This window comes from Malaclemys terrapin, chromosome 6 (assembly GCF_027887155.1).
Source record: "Malaclemys terrapin pileata isolate rMalTer1 chromosome 6, rMalTer1.hap1, whole genome shotgun sequence".
Classification (NCBI taxonomy): Eukaryota; Metazoa; Chordata; order Testudines; family Emydidae; genus Malaclemys; species Malaclemys terrapin.
In genome coordinates, this window is record NC_071510.1 from 84,417,774 (window position 1) to 84,437,366 (window position 19,593).

The 19,593-nt window shown below is 41.5% G+C and overlaps 1 protein-coding gene across 5 annotated transcripts in view; it reads left to right on the forward strand.

Moving 5' to 3' along the window:
* The first annotated feature begins 3,023 nt into the window (after window positions 1–3,023).
* The window catches only part of GTF2H2 (general transcription factor IIH subunit 2), a 28,833-nt gene continuing 12,263 nt past the window's right edge, over window positions 3,024–19,593 (forward strand). The window contains exons 1-13 of one of the 5 annotated variants that reach the window (XR_008445339.1): window positions 3,024–4,275; window positions 4,894–4,985; window positions 5,066–5,143; window positions 6,043–6,079; window positions 6,840–6,926; window positions 9,235–9,285; window positions 9,868–9,922; window positions 10,865–10,970; window positions 12,969–13,059; window positions 13,206–13,293; window positions 13,980–14,087; window positions 15,362–15,425; window positions 16,416–16,537. Coding sequence is in view for 4 of the 5 variants with exons in the window: in XM_054031564.1 (XP_053887539.1) it covers window positions 4,930–4,985; window positions 5,066–5,143; window positions 6,043–6,079; window positions 6,840–6,926; window positions 9,235–9,285; window positions 9,868–9,922; window positions 10,865–10,970; window positions 12,969–13,059; window positions 13,206–13,293; window positions 13,980–14,087; window positions 15,362–15,425 (821 nt within the window). In the remaining variant the exon portion in view is untranslated. The other 4 variants (XM_054031564.1, XM_054031565.1, XM_054031566.1 and 1 more) reach the window with 4 other exon arrangements.

A 19,593-nucleotide genomic window follows, 5' to 3' on the forward strand; every position in this document is an offset into this window, starting at 1 on the left:
GTAAGTTTCAGAAGTTTGAATCCTTAAATAAATTATTTTTAAGGGTTTCCATATAGAGTATGCAATGAGTTTGCATGAGAGACTATTTTAGACACTTAAAAAAATAGAAACTACTAAATCCTTAGAAAAATGCAGTTTCTCTTCCTCATAGCAATTACCACACCCACTCATAATAATGTTGTTCCATGTAATAAATGTTGGGAGATTTCATGTAGGAGTCAAATAACTGTCCCTAGGTTTTGTAATGCTGTTTTATTACAAAAAATCCTAAACAAAGTAAATTATCCCAGTGAAACAGGTTCCTGGCCCCAGGGAAAGCATTCTGAGGTCAAAGTCTGAGATTCTATTTGATTTGTAAAAATTATTAACTTTTTGTTTGTTCAAAATTTTTCTATTAATTAGTTGATTAGTCATAGAGCCGTATCAAATATATTACTCTACGGTGTAGAAGTAAAAATTACAGCAGTGGTTCTCAAACTTTTGTACTGCTGACCCCTTTCACATAGCAAGCCTCTGAGTGCGACCCCCCCTTTATAAATTAAAAACACTTTTTTATATATTTAACACCATTATAAATGCTGGAGGCAAAGCGGGGTTTGGGGTGGAGGCTGACAGCTCGCGACACCCCCCATGTAATAACCTCACAAACCCTGAGGGGTCCCAACCCCCCAGTTTGAGAACCCCTGAATTACAGACTCTGTGTCTTACAAGAGTATTACTACCCTATTTAGGGCCATTGCTCTAGACTATAATAGTATCATTAGGGAACATTCAACAAATGAAAAAAATAGATGTACAATAACTTACATGCAGGAGCGCCACCAGCTTTTTTGTTGCTCTAGGTGGAGGAAGGTCCCGCCCCTGAAATACCACCCCCGACAGAAGCGGCGGAAGGTCCCCCCCCCCCGAAATACCGCAGCCGACTGGGGCAGCCGAAGCTCCGGCCGCCCCTCCCCAAATGTTATCACCCTAGGCGACCGCCTAGGTCGCCTAATGGGTTGCGCCGGCCCTGCTTACGCATAATACTGCATTTTAATGTATAAATCCTACCTCTCAGATACTTCAGTTAATGACTAAAGTAAAGATGATTTACACAGGTGTTTTTAGAAGTAGTGCTTTAATCTGGTGGAAAATCATACTTCCTTGACAATACATTCCTCATGAAACAAATTTATTTATGAACAATTGGCATGATACCTCCCCAATCTGGCACTATGTGAATAATAGCAAATGACCAAGTATTATATGGGAAACAAGATTAATTTACATCTACGAGGATGGGAATTTTGCCCGAATCCTACAGATTTATGAACCTACAGAACTCTAAACCCTGTGAGTAGTCCCACTGATTTTGGGGGTATTCACACTATATAAACAGTCTTTGGAGGACTGGATCTTTGTCAAGTAATTAGAGTTGGGAACTAACAGTTCTGTGATTTATTATTTGACCTAGGGTAAGGCTACTTCTGGATCTGATCTAGATCAGTCTGTCTTCAGTAGAGATGCTGTGCTAACCACCACAGTCAATATTGGAACGAGGAGGAGTCTGGTGGCACCTTAAAGACTAACAGATTTATTTGGGCATAAGCTTTCGTGGGTAAAAACCCTCACTTCTTCAGATGCATAGAGTGAAAGTTACAGATGCAGGCATTATATACTGACACATGGAGAGCAGGGAGTTACTTCGCAAGTGGAGAACCAGTGTTGACAGGGCCAATTCAATCAGGATGGATGTAGTCCACTCCCAATAATAGATGAGGAGGTGTCAATTCCAGGAGAGGAAAAGCTGCTTCTGTAATGAGCCAGCCACTCCCAGTCCCTATTCAAGCCCAGATTAATGGTGTTAAATTTGTAAATGAATTCACCACTGGCCATCACATACAGCCCCCAGCTAAAACCTCTCCAGCGCATTATCCACGATCTACAACCTATCCTGGAAAATTATCCCTCACTCTCACAGATCTTGGGAGGCAGGCCAGTCCTCACTTACAGACAACTCCCCAACCTGAAGCAAATACTCACCAGCAACTACACGCCACACCACAGAAACACCAACCCAGGAACCAATCTCTGTAGCAAACCTCGTTGCCTACTCTGTCCCCATATCTACTCTGGCGACACCATCAGAGGACCCAACCACATCAGCCACACCATCAAGGGCTCATTCACCTGCACATCCACTAATGTTATATATGCCATCATGTGCCAGCAATGCCCCTCTGCCATGTACATTGGCCAAACTGGACAGTCCCTCCGCAAAAGAATAAATGGACACAAATCGGACATCAGGAATGGTAACATACACAAGCCAGTAAGTGAACACTTCAATCTCCCTGGTCATTCTATTACAGATTAAAAAGTCACTATCATTGAACAAAAAAACTTCAGAAACAGACTTCAAAGAGAAACAGCAGAACTAAAATTCATTTGCAAATTCAACACCATTAATATGGGCTTGAATAAGGACTGGCTGGCTCATTACAGAAGCAGCTTTTCCTCTCCTGGAATTGACACTTCTTCATCTATTATTGGGAGTGGACTACATCCACCCTGATTGAATTGGCCCTGTCAACACTGGTTCTCCACTTGCGAAGTAACTCCCTGCTCTCCATGTGTCAGTATATAATGCCTGCATCTGTAACTTTCACTCTATGCATCCGAAGAAGTGAGGTTTTTACCTACGAAAGCTTATGCCCAAATAAATCTGTTAGTCTTTAAGGTGCCACCAGACTCCTTGTTGTTTTTGTAGATACAGACTAACACGGCTACCCCCTAATACTTGACAGTCAATATTGGAGTGCCTTACAAACTCTAATCAAGAGAATATTATAGATATAAATACCTCCTTGCCCAGCACATGGATTTTTTTTATTAAATATTTCTTAGTATTGTAAGTTATGGCAGAGAGATGTCTTGTATTTTATTCTGAAAGTGGCAAGGTTTGTCCCAATCTTAGCTTTTAAGGGAGTATCACAGTATCGCTTCCTGGCTCTCTGAGCTGTGGTCCAAGTGTAGTATCAGCTGCTGTATTAGCTCCCACTAGTCTCACTTTTGTTCTTGCAGAGCACAGCTTGATGGCAGTATTGAAGACCACTTGTCCAATCTTTTGACAGCTTTGAAGATCAAGACCAGGACATTAAACTTAATCTGGTATTTCACTGGAAGCTAATGAAGTTACCAAAGCACCAAGGTGATTGTGCTTATGATGATATATGGTGCCTAATAGGAGAGTTTCACATGTTGCAGAGCTTTTCAGTGTCTCTTAATTCCTAGCTATATTGTGTGTTGTACTAATCAAATCTGCCATGGTGGTGGTGACAAATAATTTGAAACAGTTCCCTCTTCTTCACAGCAGCTCTGACTTGTCTGGGTTTAGTTTCACACAGTTTACCAATCAGGTGCTGAATTATTTCAGGGGTTTGGGATATGGCGCTATTTGTGTTTCATGTAAAACTGGAACTTGTCTTTATGCAACTGCCACTTAACTCCTCTTACCTCCTCGCAGACAGATTTGAACTTAATGGGTGAAATAGAACAAAGGTTCAGAGGCCACGAGAGAGGACAGCTCTGTCTGGGGACAGTTTCCCCTGGCAGGAACCAAGGAAGTGCGAGGCTAGACCCGCCTTAACGTCCATCCAGGGGTGGCTCTATGTTTTTTGCCGCCCCAAGCACGGCAGTCAGGCGGCCTTCGGTGTCATGCCTGCGGGCGGCCGGCGCTCACGCAGCGTTTCTGGGGTGATCTGCCGGTCCCGCGGCTTCGGCCCTGTCTCTGGCTGACGGCGGCCAGCAGTGGAGGCTGCAGAGCCTAGCACAATACCCCTGCCATAGCCAGTTGCAAGCGTCCAGCCCAGCGGGGTCTGGGGCCAGGTTCAGAGTTGTCTCCTCCCGGGCCGAGCAGAACCCGTGGAGATAGGAGCGCGGACACCACATGCCCCAGCGCTGGGCCGCAGCTCAGTCCGGACAGTGCTGGGCTCCCGTGTAGCTCGGGCAGCGCCTGTGGGCTGCCGGCTGGGGCCGATACACGGCAACCGCCTCGTACAGTAACGGGCTGGATGCAGGGTCAGCCCGGCCGGGGCGCGGCTGGAGGGAGAGGTGTTCCCTGTGTTACTCCCCCCGCGGGCCGGGCACCACTCCCTGCCCCGTTCCAGGCCGGCCCTTCCTGAAGCCGGAACGTTCCTCCCGCGGCCCGGCACGCCGGTCGGACGAGTTGCAACGCACCGAGCGGGGGTTGGTTCCGAGAGTTTGCCCCGGGGAGCTCGAGCTCGGTCCTGGCAGGTCAGCGGTGTGTGCTCGGATCCGCGCGTCGCCCCGACGCTGCAGTGGCTGCGCTGACGCCCCTGGCCGGCCTGGGAGAGCGGGGCGCGCGGGTGGCAGGAGCAGGTCGGGGCGGAGGGGAAAGTAGAGTTGCGCACAGGCCCCCGGGCCAGCAGCCTCGGCCCCGCCTCTCCCTGGGGCCCCGGGTAACGGCGCCAGGCAGACTGGCCCCGCCTCAAGTTCTCGGGACCCCCCTTGGCTCTCTAGGAAAGTTAATTTGCTTTAAATCACAGCCCTGCCCTCCCCTTTGTGGGGCGTGGGAGTGAGCGTCATTGACTTAAAAACTAGCCGGTCACAATAAACGCACGGAACGTGTTCCGCGGCGCGGCGTTGTTCAGCTGTTGTACACTCACCGCTTCGCTCAGGAGCTCACCCATGCACAGGGCAAAGGGCCACCTGCACGTTAGTATTGACTGGGGACCTGGTTTTAACAAAAGTAATTTAGCATCTTAAGTCACATTTTTATTGTCAACACAGAGACTGATGCATTGTATTAGTTCCAATGTTCTGTGGCACATAATCAGACAGAATTTATCAAAATACCTTTATTTATAAGGATGTAATCATTGTCCTTAACAGTATTGTAAGTAAGCAGTTTTGGACAGACCGACAGACATGGATGACGAGCCTGAAAGAACCAAACGCTGGGAAGGGGGTTATGAAAGAACATGGTAAGCTTTATTTTATTAATTATTTTATTTTAAGAGAGAGAATTTAATCTAACTTTTATGTAATAAATTGTTCATTGTAGGGAGGTTCTCAAAGAAGATGAATCTGGGTCACTGAAAGCAACTATAGAGGACATTCTTTTTAAGGCAAAGAGAAAAAGGTAAGCAGTCAGTTCTGAAGTTCTGAAGCCCAGGGAACTCATTAGGAAAAGCTCATCTCTGGAGTGACTACGTTGAAGTTAAAGGAATTACACTGAGAAAAAATTGTCCCCATAGGATAGATTAAACATACTGCAATATTTATAAGTAAACATACTTTCTCTTTTCTCCTTTTTTTTCTACATTCTGTGTCTTAGATCCAGCCTCCCCTTCCATAGTTCCATCTGTACTTAATTGCGCCAGAAAGAGTACTTTGAGCTTTCTCTTCAACCTGTTTAAGGACATTGATACTGGGTAGTTCATATCTCTGCTCACAAAGAAATTGGGTCCTAAACTTATATTCTATATGTGGTAGTGCAATGTGCTTCAACTAGACAACTGAATGTAAATAGCAGAGTCCATCTTTTTATGCCATCTAACAAAATATTGATATACAGGTTATTTTAATCTGTTCATTATTGGACTGGCTGGATATTTGCCTAGTGCTGTGTTATTTGCACCAAATTATAAATTGATTTTGTTTAAAATTCTGTGTCTAAAAACATTCTAGGCAAAGGCTAGCTTTCATTCACAGATGTTAAGGCAAAAAACCCCAAACTTTCAAATATATTATGTTTGTGTAAATACTTCAGAGTGGCAAAGCAGTTCAAAACAAATAACTCCATTAAAATTTGATAAGACTCTACTGTTTTTTTTTTTTTTACTGAGCCTCTGCGCTCCACAGTTTTTCACAGCCCTTGTTGTATGCTTATTTAGAACCTAGTCTTTCATCCCTTTTAAATGCATTGATGTTAATGGTAATTTAGCATGTCATGTAACTGTAGGATTGGCCTTAGTTACTGATGCTGTTTTAGAATCCCATGTTATAGTTTTAGCTCAAATTCTTCTGTATTTTTAACAGAATCTTTGAACACCATGGGCAAGTTAGACTTGGAATGGTATGTTTATATATTCCCCTTGACTGTTAGATCTAGTTTTGTTGTGTCTGAGATTATTTGTACTGAAGTGGTTTTCCCTCTTCAGAAAACAGTGACATCAAATCTAAGAAATATTTTTACTGACTTGATGTGCATGAGTTTGAGGTTTCTTTCTGTCCCAACAGACAATTGTTTTGACTTTCATGAGTTGGTGTGTGGTATGCTAAATATTGAAAGTGTCTGATATTCAAGAGACCTGGGTTCTATTTCTTTTGGTAGGACCTGCTTTGTGATACAGTTGAATCACACAACCTCTTGGAGTCTGTTTCCCAATATGTAAAATGGGCATAATGGTACTAGCTTAATTCAAACCAGCTGTGAGAACTGATTGATTTGTAAAACACTGACTTCCTCAGTTGAAGTGATGCTATAAATACAAAATATTATTATTCCATAATCCATCTTTTGAGAGATGATGAGAACAGTGATCATTTATCAGGAGAAGATCTCTGCTCACTTTGTAAAGGGAGGATGGAGAGGAACTTAACCTCTTTAATCAGCAGCCACCAAAGAATCCGTAAAGGCCATTATGCTGTTCCGTACTCTAAATATTGCCAATGTGACAGAGAAGGCTAAACATATTGTCTATTTAATTTACTTGAAATAAACAGCAGTTATTTTAAATTACTGTCTTATAAATGTGTTTGATGTGAGTTCTAAAAGTTTGTTTGTTTCAAACCAAGAATTTGTGGAATTAATATCCTTAATGATTATGATTCAGATGCGTCACCTTTATGTGGTGGTAGATGGATCAAGAACTATGGAGGACCAAGATTTAAAACCTAACAGGCTTACGTGTACCTTAAAGGTATTTATTTTATCAAAAGTATATTCATCTTCCTTTGTTGTGATGTCTGCAGATCACATCCATCTGGGCTTGAAGAGGATTGCAACTACCTTTGACTAATACTTATGTTAATGCTCCCATCTGCCTCTTCCCTCTGTCTGTTGTTTGTCTTGCATATTTTCCAAACTATAGATCAGTGATTCCCAGACTTCGTACTAAGGCGACTCACCAACAGCATTTGGTCTTTTTTTTTTTTTTTTTTTTCTTCCCCTTTTGTAACCCACCATTACATATATGCACCCTCTGCTCTGGCTCTGCAACCCTAATCCTGGCCCAGTGCGAGGACTAGGAGAGGAAGGGCACGTTTGGAGAGTGAGTCCACCATGCACTGATCCCGCAGTGGCAGCTCCTATCCAGGGTGTGTCCCACTCCCGCTGTTGTGACCTGGTGCGCGGGAGGGGGCACAGCACTTTTCTCTCAAATTTGGCCTTGCTTCCCCTCCATGGTGACCAAATTTGCGTGGGTGAGACTGCAATCCCAGGTACCAGGTTGCAACACCTGGAGTAGGGAGCTGGGCTCAGCCCCATGGGAGAGGAGCTGCCGCTATGGGATGAATATGGGGTGGGCTTGCTCTCCAACCCCCTACTTTCACCCAGCTGGGAGAAGTGTATGAAAGTGTATGTGCAGTGATGGGTTAGTCTGGCCCTGGTTGTGGTGATCCGTCTAGAACATTCCTGTAATCCACTGGTGGGTTGGGACTACTGATTTGGGAAACACTGTTTCAAACTCTGTGCAGTAAAGGCTGTCTTTGTGTTTATTTTGTACAATAGCTAGTACAATGGGGCTGTTTGGCATCATTAGGCACTACAGTAGTAGTAATAATTATGTTAGGAGGGCTGTGGAGAAGTTTAAATAACAGGAAGTGCCATACAAAGAATGTGAGAGTTGGCAGACTGTGAGGTATCACCCACAGCATGCAGTGGAAAGAGAACAAATATACTTTGCACTTCTTAAAAATAAATTTTAATTTTTTGTGCTGAAAATATGCTTCATAGGTCCTGATTGAGTCTGTGATAGTGACTTACTCCAGTTTAGATAGGTATGACTAACTACAGAGGACTGAACTTGATGGAGATAAGATGTTGCCCTGACAACACTAAGCATTAAAATTATGTTTTAAAATGTGTATCATTCTGATTTCCTATACAAATAAAACATTTTATTATGTGCCGTATTTATGGCAATAATTTTAGCTAACATAGGAAAAACTTTCTCATTTTGCTGAATCAAATACTCCATTTTTCTCTTTTCCCTCTAATACAGTGGTGGACCACCTGCGGCCCATCAGGGTAATCTGATTGCAGGCCACAAGACATTTTGCTGATGTTTACTGCAGGCACGGCCCCCTGCAGCTTTCAGTGGCCGTGGTTCCCAGTGGAAGCTGCGGGAAGCAGCAGCCTGCATGTTCCTGCGGCCCGCTGCTTCCCGCATCTCCCATTGGCTGGGAATGGCGAACCGTGGCCACGGGGGGCTGTGCCTGCGGATGGTCAATGTCAGCAAAATGTCTTGCAGCCCGCAATCAGATTACCTGATGGGCCGCATGCGGGCTGCAGGTTGCCCACCACTGCTGTAATATCTTCCATGTGTTCAGAAGTATAGATTATGTAAGGTCCTTGGTGTGAATTAGGGGAACACACTTTGTTTAAACTTCATAGCTTTTTAAAAATTAAGTAATTATCAATATTTCTTTTGTGTGAATGGGGAAGATCCTCTGTTCAAAATAACTCTAATCTTCCACGTGTTAACCAAAATACTGCTTAGTTTTGGTTAGTGAGTTTGAGTCATATGGAAGGTAGAATAAGTTTGGCTGAATATGACTTAGTCCCTGATCTCTTCCTGCAAACATTGACTTCATTGGTGTACACACATGCTTAAAGTTAAATGTGTGTACACAACCATTTTCAGGATTGGGACCTTAATTTCTGTTAACAAGATTATTGGTCGCAGAAAATAACTCAGTAATCATTGCCACTGATCTGTATTACAGACTAAAATTTCAGCTGTTGTCTTAATTCTAACTAATGCTGTTAGATCTATTTTAAATTTGCTGCAGAAATAACCCTAGTATAGTTACCATGTACTTAATGTAAGCTGAGATTTTTCTAAAGTTTCTGAAAGGTACTGCGCATCCAAGGAGTGTTGTGGGTAGAGGGTGGGAGGATGGGGGGTGTTTAAAGGTTCTAAATGGTTTTATAAGTACTGTCATTTTAACAGATATGAAATAACTGATGTGTTTAATTATCTTAATACTCAGAACCTTTTTTTATAGTTATTGGAATATTTTGTTGAAGAATACTTTGACCAGAATCCTATTAGTCAGGTAGGTCTGTACACCTGTGTTGGGAAATCAGATTCATTGTTACTGATTAAGCAGTTGTCTGAAAACAAAGTTGGAAGAACTATTTTGAAGTTTTCATTTAATTTTAATTAAACATTTTTCAACAGATTATTTTAAATTAATATTAGTAATCTTTTTCTCTTTCTCCCCCGATCTTGTGTAATGTTTTTTTCCCTCTTAAATGGTGAAGATGAGAATTCAATTGAATATTGATTTACAGTTTTCTGAAGTACAAATGCTAACACAATTAGGATTTGGAATTGCATTCTTAATGCCAGAAAAAGGATATAAAGAGACATTTTAGTCCTTAGGGGTTAGGGGTACCAATAGAGTGAAGAATTAAGAATATATTTTCATCTTAATACAAAGGGAGTTGTGCTAGTAATTTCCTGTATCTCAAGGTGAGAGCTGGTTTTAAATTACTGTGTTCGCAAAGAAAGGCTGTAGAGAAATATGTGGGTATTGTTAGCACTGATCCAAAAAGATCTATATAACAACACACAGGGTATACTAAAAATGTAGATCAAATTGATGATAACTCACTAATAGAACTATTTCTTGCAGATTGGTATAATTGTAACTAAGAGTAAAAGAGCTGAAAAGCTGACAGAACTTTCAGGTAGGAAAGAAATATCCTTTTGTATTAGAGAATCATTGTCATCACTATAACTGTTGCACTCTACAGCCCTGATCTTGCAACTTGTTCCATACAGGCAGACCCTAATGAAGTTAGTAGAGCGCCAGAAAGGTGTAGGGGTCCATGTTAGTGGATCTAATTGCAGGATTGTAGCCTGTTTTGAGATAAGTTTCTGATTGTTCAGGAAGTCTACTTATGCTTAGGAATATAAATATACGTATGTTTTAAGAGCAGAAATCAAATTTCAGTATTGATTTTCTCTTGATAACTTTGTGCATGTAATTTGTATTGAGTGCCAACACATGAATTTCTCTATTGCCTGCGCTTTCTGCTCTCTTTTTTTCCTCTCTCACCAACTTCCTCTTTTATATACATTTTCATGATTCAGTGCGAGAGCCGTCTTCTAGGAGCTCTTCCCGTTTGGAACAGCCTTCTCCTATTTCTCCCTCTTCAATATTTCACATATCATATGAAAAACACCTGGTTATTTTCTTTCTCTCCTTTTTATCTGTTTTAACTTTGTAATTGTAGTTAATGGAGGCCTTATGATCTAGTGGATTAGAGATGATGCTGAAAAACAGGAACTCTTGATTTCTAATGTATGTTCTACCACTAACAAACTGTGTGGCTTCAGGCAAATCATTTAACCACTCCTTGTCTACTAAGCCATCTGTAAAATTGGGATAACTACTACCTTGTTTAGGTGCTTTGAGAATGATTTAATGTTTGTACAGTGTGTTGAGAATGTAAAGGACAATGTAAGTACTAAATAGTATTGTTACTAAAACAATTTGATACAGTTCACACTAGGATATTTTGTTTATGTATTTCATACTGTATCAATATAAATTAACAGAAAAATGTACAATTATAAGGTGTTTTTTTAATCTTACCATTTCAGGTGAGTTTTGTTTTTACTTATAGGAAACCCAAGAAAGCATACAACTGCTCTGAAGAAAGCTGTAGATCTGACCTGCCATGGAGAACCATCTCTGTATAACTCTTTAAATTTGGCCATGCAGACTTTAAAGTTAGTATATGTAGGTTATTATAGGTTTCATTCTTTTTGGAACAACAGAAACTGATAAAACGCTAATTGTAAGCTCTTTGTGGCAGGGAGTGTATTTGTGTTTGGGAGTAATGCCTTGCACAGTGCTGCACTGATCCTTCTGAGATACCTTGAGGTGTTATTGCAATACAGATAACTAACTTCTGCTTTGTACAATGCACAGTCAACATAATTGTCATTTAAAAATAAAAAAATAAAGCATTTAATATTCCGAGACAAAAACCTGTTTATGCTGCTGTTCAGATGGGAGTATGTAATTGTTACGAAAAATTGGAAGCATTATTTAATATTAGTAAGAAGTGGGGAACTTTGGTTTTCTGTCTCTATAAGAGCACAAAGTATTTATCAAAACATAACTGTTAGATATCTATAACATAAATATCAAATGTTCCCTTGTCTTTTGGTTAACTCTGTTTCAGCACCTTAGAGAAACCGTTACTGCCAAAATTAACACTTTGAGGATTTGTGTATAGGATTTCATTCTGTTCTTTGACGAGCTAGTCAAGACCACAGCTATTACATGCAAAGAGCTGAAAAGTGCAGATTTTGAACTTTTAACTGCATATCCATTAAAGCAAAGAACATATTAAAATTTGTTTTCTGCATAGTAAGTGGCTCAGCTCCTCAGATATGAACAGACTTTTCATGGAGCAATCCAAGCTGTAAAGTCAAATGGAAAAGTGGTGTAAGTAATGGTCTGTAGGAATGGTTTTAATGAACTCTACTATGAGGCTAGGACAAATGGAACTTGGGTTACTGTAGCAAAAGGAGCAGTTGATGAATTATTTTTTAATTATGATAGCGTGTAAAGGCCCCACTCAGGATCTAAGCCCCATTGTGCTGGGTATTGTACAAACACAGCTGAAGACAACATAGTCCCTATCCTAGAAAGGTTAAAATCTAATAACAGATGAAGGTTTGGAAATCGGGATATAGAAGACAGGTAAATGAACAGGATGATGGAATACCATCAGTTTTGTTAGTTTCCTATTTTTTATTTTTAACTATTTATTTTTAATTTGGCTGTAGAGGTAGGGTCGGGGGGAATGGCAGGAGTGGGGATTAGTTAAAGGTATGAGAAAAGGAAGGAGGGGGAAGAGGAACAGTCACAGCTTACCACCCGTGCCAGGGTCATCTGGCTGGGTTTTGTATGTTTCACGTGAAAAGTGAGTTTTAAAATAGTAGCGTTTTAGATTTTTGCTGGGAGGGAGCTTGCATGGTAAATAAGTGGCATGAGAGAAAGAATGGATGTTTGAGGGAGAGTCTGACAGGTGAGCAAGAAAGGCCAAGAACAATGACAGAGTAAAGGTGGTGGTGGACATTTCAGTAAGTTACTAGGATGGCTAGTTAGAGTGGTTCTAAATTGTTAAAAGCCTCAAAAGGAAAGACCAGAAGCTTGTTGTCTGAGTTGATGGTGATTTTTTTTCTATTGGGAATTGAAAAGAAAAAATATTATCTTAAAGCATTTGCTGTATTCTGATATGTGGAAGTGAGAGAGATAGAAAGACACTGGAAACTTTGGGGACCTGCTCTCTGTGAAAGACGTCATAGATTTGCATCTCTGAATTGGCCACAGAATAATGTTTTTAAAAAAAGAAAAATGCTCGATGATTTGTTGTGGTGGTGTCAGACTGAATCTAATTTTTCCCTGGAGGACTGTGGTGGGATAACTTCAAGAACTATAACAAGCCATCAACTGAAAGGGTTATTTCAGTAGGTTAGATTTTGGAAAAGTATGACCTTATTGTAGGAGCAGTTCTCTGAGGGATTTACAGCATCCTTTGGTGTTTGTGGGCATTAGCCATGTGTTTTTCTGAATTTTGTACAACTGAGTACTAGGAAATGTTATTCTTGGGGATTCTTAAAAAGCCACAGCATCAAACTTCAACATATGTGTATGTAATTGTTATATTCTTAGTTTATAGCTAATTTAAATATACATCTTTTTACCTTCTATAGGCACATGCCAGGACATACAAGCAGAGAGGTTTTGATTATCTTCAGTAGCCTGACAACGTGTGATCCATCTAATATCTATGATCTAATTAAGGTATAGAAGTGAAGAATTAATACTTCTTAAAAAAAAGTTGTTGACGCATCATTTTTGTGATTACATTTTCAATTTAAAAGTATATACCTTTTACAGTTTTCAGTTCTGCTGAAGCATTTGAGTGTTTTTTGTTTTTCTATGTGAAGTGTTTAAAGGCAGTTAAGATCAGAGTATCTGTCATCGGCCTATCTGCTGAAGTTCGAGTTTGTACTGTACTTGCCCGAGAAACGGGTGGTAAGTATATAGACGGATTCTGAACATATGTCAGTAATAGTCGTTTAAGTCTAAAAGTAAGTCTGAAAGATTTGACAATTTTTTAAAAATAAATTCTGATGTTTAAAGAGGATGTATTTTTTTTTTACCATACTGTTGTGTTAAGAGAATATTTCATAATTGCTCCCTCTGTTTAAAGAAGTCATACAAATTCAGTAAATTTGATATGTAACTATAGTTGCTGATTTGGAAGAGAGATGATTAAAGAAATAAGGATACCTGAAAAAGTCTGTAGGCAAACTGTATCATATTAAAGTTGTTAAACATATATTACCATTAGTGACTACAATGGTGAGTTGGAAAAAAAATTGCATTATATCAGTTAGTGTGGAGAGGGAAAGGTAGGCTCTCACTATCTAACTTTTTAGAGGTACACAGTCATACTTTTTTTTTTTTTTTTAAATATACAAGTAGTAACTATAGGTAACATCCCCATATATTTTGCACTATTAGCATTATACATTTTTGCTTAAACTGTTTTCAAGTTTTGCCTAAACTTGATTTTTCCAATTTTTTTTTCTTGTTCATGGTTCTGATCTCAGTAAAACTATCCATACTTTATTTGAACAGGTATTATGATTGTGGTGTTTACCTATTCTTACTAAATGAGTCAGCGGAGAGTCATGCATTTTCTTTCTCCATGGTAGGAACATACCATGTAATTTTAGATGAAAGCCACTATAAGGAGCTGCTGATGCATCATATTAGCCCTCCACCTGCCAGTTCAAGTTCTGAATGCTCCCTTATTCGAATGGGTAGGATCTTGTTTTATTAAATTTTAAGTGCAAGATTTAAGAATATTTGGTGTAACATCCTCTTTTGTGTCTTATGTATTAAAGTAATATGAACAAGGAAGCTGTTTGAAATCTGAAAAACATATTGATGCATAATTGTTTTCACTTTAATTTTTCAGTTTTAGCAAACTGGATTTAACATATTTAACAATATACCTACAAACCATTTAACTATTTACATTGAAAATTGAAACAAAAAAGAGACAAAACTCCATTTTAAGTGGGTAGTAACAAATTTTACACAATATTTCTTTGTGCGGTAGTGGAAAAATGTGATATGTAAAATATTAAGATGATAAACCTAAAAAGTGTGCCTCTCCATTTGTATTTCTGTTTGCCATTTTATCATGATGACTGCCTTCTGTACCTAGGCCAAAATCCACAAGCCTTTTAAATTCATGCCCGTATTGCTGTGATTAACTGATTGGGCATATATTAGGAGAAATCTTGTCAGCTTGTTCCTTTCTAACAACTGGAATGAGCTCCTTTGCTTCCTCATGATAGAGAACGAATTCGGAAGGAGTGTGAGCCTGAAGCTAAGTAGCAGCACAATGTTCTGCTGCTGTGCCTCTGTACAGGCTTGTTTCCCATTTTAAAACAACTTTCTTTTCTTTCGTCAAAGTGACTAAATACACGCAGAGTAGACATTTGTGTGTAATCATCCTTATAATTAAATGATTTAAGCTTTTGTTTTTTCAGTCTAATCAGTGGAACAGTAATAAGAAAAACTATCTCCTTGGTTGAGATGAGCTACAAAAATAATTACCACAGGTGGACTGGAAGCTACCTAGGACCTCCAGAAAATATTGTATTAACCATCACACTGCACTCAAAGGGATCATGTCTCTGAAGTCTGAACATTAAATTAGTTCCCTTTAATTTCTGACTTGAACCATAGTTCCCTTTAATATATTGCTCTTTCTCCTTCTCTACTATCTCACCTAATTTTCTCTGTAATTGTTTGCCAAAAAAATTGGGGTTTGTCAGTTTCACGCTAAGTGGGGAAAAAAAAAATGTTTTTGTAAGGTGATGCAATACAGGATTTGGAGGCAGAAGTAGGAAGAGAACACTAATGATGGATTTAGTATCTAGGAAACGGTGCATTGACTTCTGTAATAACACGAAATATTTTAAACAGTAACCTCTAACTTTTTAACTTCTCCACTCAAATAGGAAATTGTTTGTTGTATGTTACCAATTCATATAGTGATGTAATATTTTTCTTGGCTCCTAAGGTTTTCCTCAGCATACCATTGCATCTCTCTCTGATCAGGATGCTAAACCATCATTTAGCATGGCGTAAGTAAAATCTGGTTAGTTTTAGGCATTATTAGAATTCTGTGGTATCTAAATAAACTTAGAAAATGTTGTATATGCACTGAAAGGTACAAAACATCATGAAAATGGGTAGGCAGCAGGTGTGCTGTGACCACTGCTTATGACATTGTTCATAATGAGAGACAAGGTGGGTGAGGTAATATCTTTTATTGGACCAACTTCTTTTGGTGAGAGAGAGAAGCTTTTGCGCTTATACAGAGGTCCTCTTCCGGTCCTCTCTGCGTACAACTGTTCATAATAGTCTCATTTTATCTTGTGCTGCTAACATCTGTATCCAGCTGTTGTCTCTTATCTTATACTTACTTGGATTTTAAGATCTTTAGGGTAGCGATCATCTTTTGGTTGTTTGTATAGTTCCTAGACCCTGATCCCTGACTGGTGCCTTTAGGAGCCACTGCAATACATAAACACTTTTTACTATGCTATAGCAAATAATATAAATCCGATCCGTAAACATGGTGGTGATAAGGAAAGAATACCTGGAACTGAGTGTTCCTTTCATTTCATTGCTAATGTATAGTGAAATTGAAAGCTTGATTAGCAAGAGAGTGCCCTTCTTTGTGAGAAGAGACCATAGAAAATTTTTTTAAGTTTCAGAAGGAAAAAAATGATTACTCACCTTCTCATAACTCTTGTTCTTCAAGATGTGTTGCTCATATCCATTCCAATTAGGGTGTATGCGTGCTGCGTGCACAGTCATCGGAAAGTTTTTTCCCCTAGCAGCACCTGTCGGGTTGGCTGCGGAGCCGCCTGGAGTGGCGCCTCCATGGTACTCAATATCTGACCATGCCGACCCGGCACCTCATCAATTTTTTTGCCAGTTACTTCGACAGAAGGGAAGGTGGCTGGGTTTGGAATGGATGTGAGCAACACCTCTCAAAGAACAACAGTTATGAGAAGGTGAGTAACTATTTTTCTTCTTCGAGTGATTGTTCATATTGATTCCAATAGGTGACTCGCAAGCCTTACCTAGGCGGTGGGGTCAGAGTTATGGAATCACAGACTGGAGCGCTGCCCTGCTGAAGGCTGCATCGTATCTAGTGTGCTGGGTCATGGCATAGTGAGCGGCAAAGGTATGCACTGAAGACCACATTGCCACCCTGCAGATCTCTTGGATTGGCACCTGGGCCAGAAATGCTATCGATGATGCCTGTGCCCTTGTGGAGTGAGCCATGAGAGCCGGGGCTGGAACATTGGCTAATTCATAGCAGGTGTGGATGCAGGAGGTAATCCACAATGAGATCCTCTGCAGCGAGACTGGGAGGCCTTTCATTTGGTCTGCCACAAATAGCTGGTTCGACTTTCGGAATGGTTTCATGTGTTCGATGTAAAAGGCGCGCACCCGGCGAATGTCTAGAGAGTGGAGTGTATGCTCCTGACTGCTTGCATGCGGTTTGGGGTAAAACACAGGCAGGAAAATGTTCTTGTTAGAGTGAAATTGTGACACAGCCTTTGGAAGGAAAGCTGGGTGAGGCCTGATCTGCACCTTGTCCTTGAAAAAGACCGTGTATGGAGGGTCAGAGGTGAGGGCCTTGAGCTCCAAAATCCATCTTGCCAAAGTAATGGCAACTAGGAAGGCAACCTTCTATGATAGATAAAGGGGCGAGCAGGTTGCCAACGGTTCGAAGGAGGGCCCCATCAGTTTGGAGAGAACCAGGTTGAGGCCCATGCAGGGATTGGCTGCCGAACCTGTGGGTACAGACACTCCAGGCCCTTGAGGAAGCGGCCAGCCCTGGGGTTGGTAAAGAGGGAGCACCCAGCTGCTCCTGGGTGGAATGCAGAGATACCTGCTAGGTGTACCTTGATGGAAGAAGCAGCGAAGCCTTGCTGCTTAAGGTGTAACAGATAGTCCAGGATGAGAGGAATGGGGGCCTGGGAGCACCAGATTGTAAACCTCTTCCACTTTGCCAGATAGGTGGCCCTAGTGGAGGGCTTCCTGCTACTGAGTAGCACTTCCCTGACGGAGCACGAGAGCTCCATGTGGTTTAACCATGAAGCTTCCAGGGCGTGAGGTGGAGAGACTGGAGGTCTTGGTGACGAAGACGACCATGGTCCTGGGTGATCAGGTCTGGGAACAGCAGCAGCGTGACTGGGACGTTCATTGACCGCTCCAAGAGGGTGGTGTACCAGTGCTGGAGTGGCTACGCCGGCGCTACTAGTATGACTGCCGCGCCTTGTCCCTGTGGATCTTGAGCAGGACTTTGTGTACAAACGAAAACAGCAGGAATGCGTTATAGCAGATGGTCGAACCATGACAGGAGGAAGGCATCCGCGATGGAACCTTGGCTGTGGTTCAGAAGGAGCAGAACCGCTGGCACTTCCTGTTGCTTCGAGTGGCGAAGAGATCGATGTGGGGAATTGCCCACCTCTGGAAGATGATGAGGATGACGTCTGGCTGGATGGACCACTCATGGTTGCGGAAGGACCTCGTGGTTGCCTCCAGGTGAACTGAGTGGGCTATGCAAAACTCCCACAGCTGGAGGGCTTCCCAACATAGGCAGGGTGGTGCCCATTCCTCTCCCCTGTTTATATAAAACATAGCAGTCGTGTTGTCCATTATGACTCCCATGCACTGACTCTGCAAGTGCGCCTGGAAGGTCTGGCATGCGAGCCGCACCACTCTCAACTCCTTTATATTGATGTGGAGCGAGAGCTTGTCCTGGGACCAGAGGCCTGCAAGTCGCCCGGTGAGTACCCCAACCCAGCGCTGACGCGTCTGTTACCAGAGACAGGGAAGGCTGGGGCTTGTGGAAGGGATCCCTTTGCACACTTCCTGCTGATTGAGCCACCAGTCGAGGGCCTGGAGGACCTGTGCTGGTGGGGTGACCACTGAGTCCAGACTGTCGCGTCCTTGGCGAAAAGCTAGAGAGGTGGTCTGAGTCTCATCTTGGCGTGTTGCACCACATATGTGCATGACGTCATGCGATCATGCAGCCCCTTGTGGTGGTGGTGAGGTACTGTCTGAGGCTGCGTAGGATGTCCAAGATAGTCTGAAACGCCCTGGCCCGAGTCGAGTCCAGCACTGCCCCTATAAACTCTATTCTCTGAGTTTGTATCAGGAGGAGACCTAGATTGTCGAAGGTGGATTTCACCAGTCAAATCTATTATTCCACCTGGTCCTTGGAGCCACCCCCGAAGCAGTCAGTCGTCGAGGTACGGGTACACCTGCATCGGCCTTTGAGAAGGAAGGCCGCTATGAACAACATGCACTTGGTGAATACCTGGGGGGCTGTTGACAGGCCGAAGGGGATGTTGACCTGAATTTGATGGGTTAATTGTTATGGCTTGCCACTGATTGCATCTGACCAGAAGATTTATAGGTTCTTATCCAATTCAGACTACAGAGTTTAAGAACTCAGAGTTCTATATCGGGAGAGGACTCCCGGGGTGCTTGGCAAGAACATGTACACTGAGGACAATACCAAATTAATAAAAACTTTATTGAAATCGACATAAAAATAATAAATGCTATGAAACTTAACTGCAAATCAGTTTAAAAAAAAAAAAAAAAAAGCAAAACTCCTGGTGGTAACATTTCTATTATAAGTACCTTAACCTAACATACTCTCACCCTTTGTTGAGGACCCAGTAATAGGAGGTGAAGGACCAGCCTCACTCCTGGCATGCCTGATTACACGATCGATGTGTACTGGCTTCCCCAATAGTTAGGAATGTTGAGTAGTTATACTATACTACACAAGCTGATCTGATAGCGTTATAGAGGATAGAATAGATAGATGAAAAGATAGTATATAGAGTATAGGAGAACTGGAAAAAGCACTCCAAGAAACCAAAGCTTCAGGAGCTAGAAGAGCCTACAAGAGCCTTTCTTACAAGGTATTTTATAGGATCCTGACCCTATGTAATTCAGGCCCAACCTACTATACCCAAATCTTATTGCCATGCCCTAAGAAATTTGTGAGTACCCTTTTCCTATAGGTTAGTGGATTATAATCCCTATTAATATATTTAGAAAGTGTCATCGCACTCCAAAACTGCCAACCTAGGCTCTCTTGTGGTGTACCCTGCGGTTACCAACTGGTTGTAGATGTTAGATAAACCTGTGATGTGATATGGATAGTTTCCCCCCCCCCCCTTTGGTTACCTAAAGTTCAGGGACCATACTTAT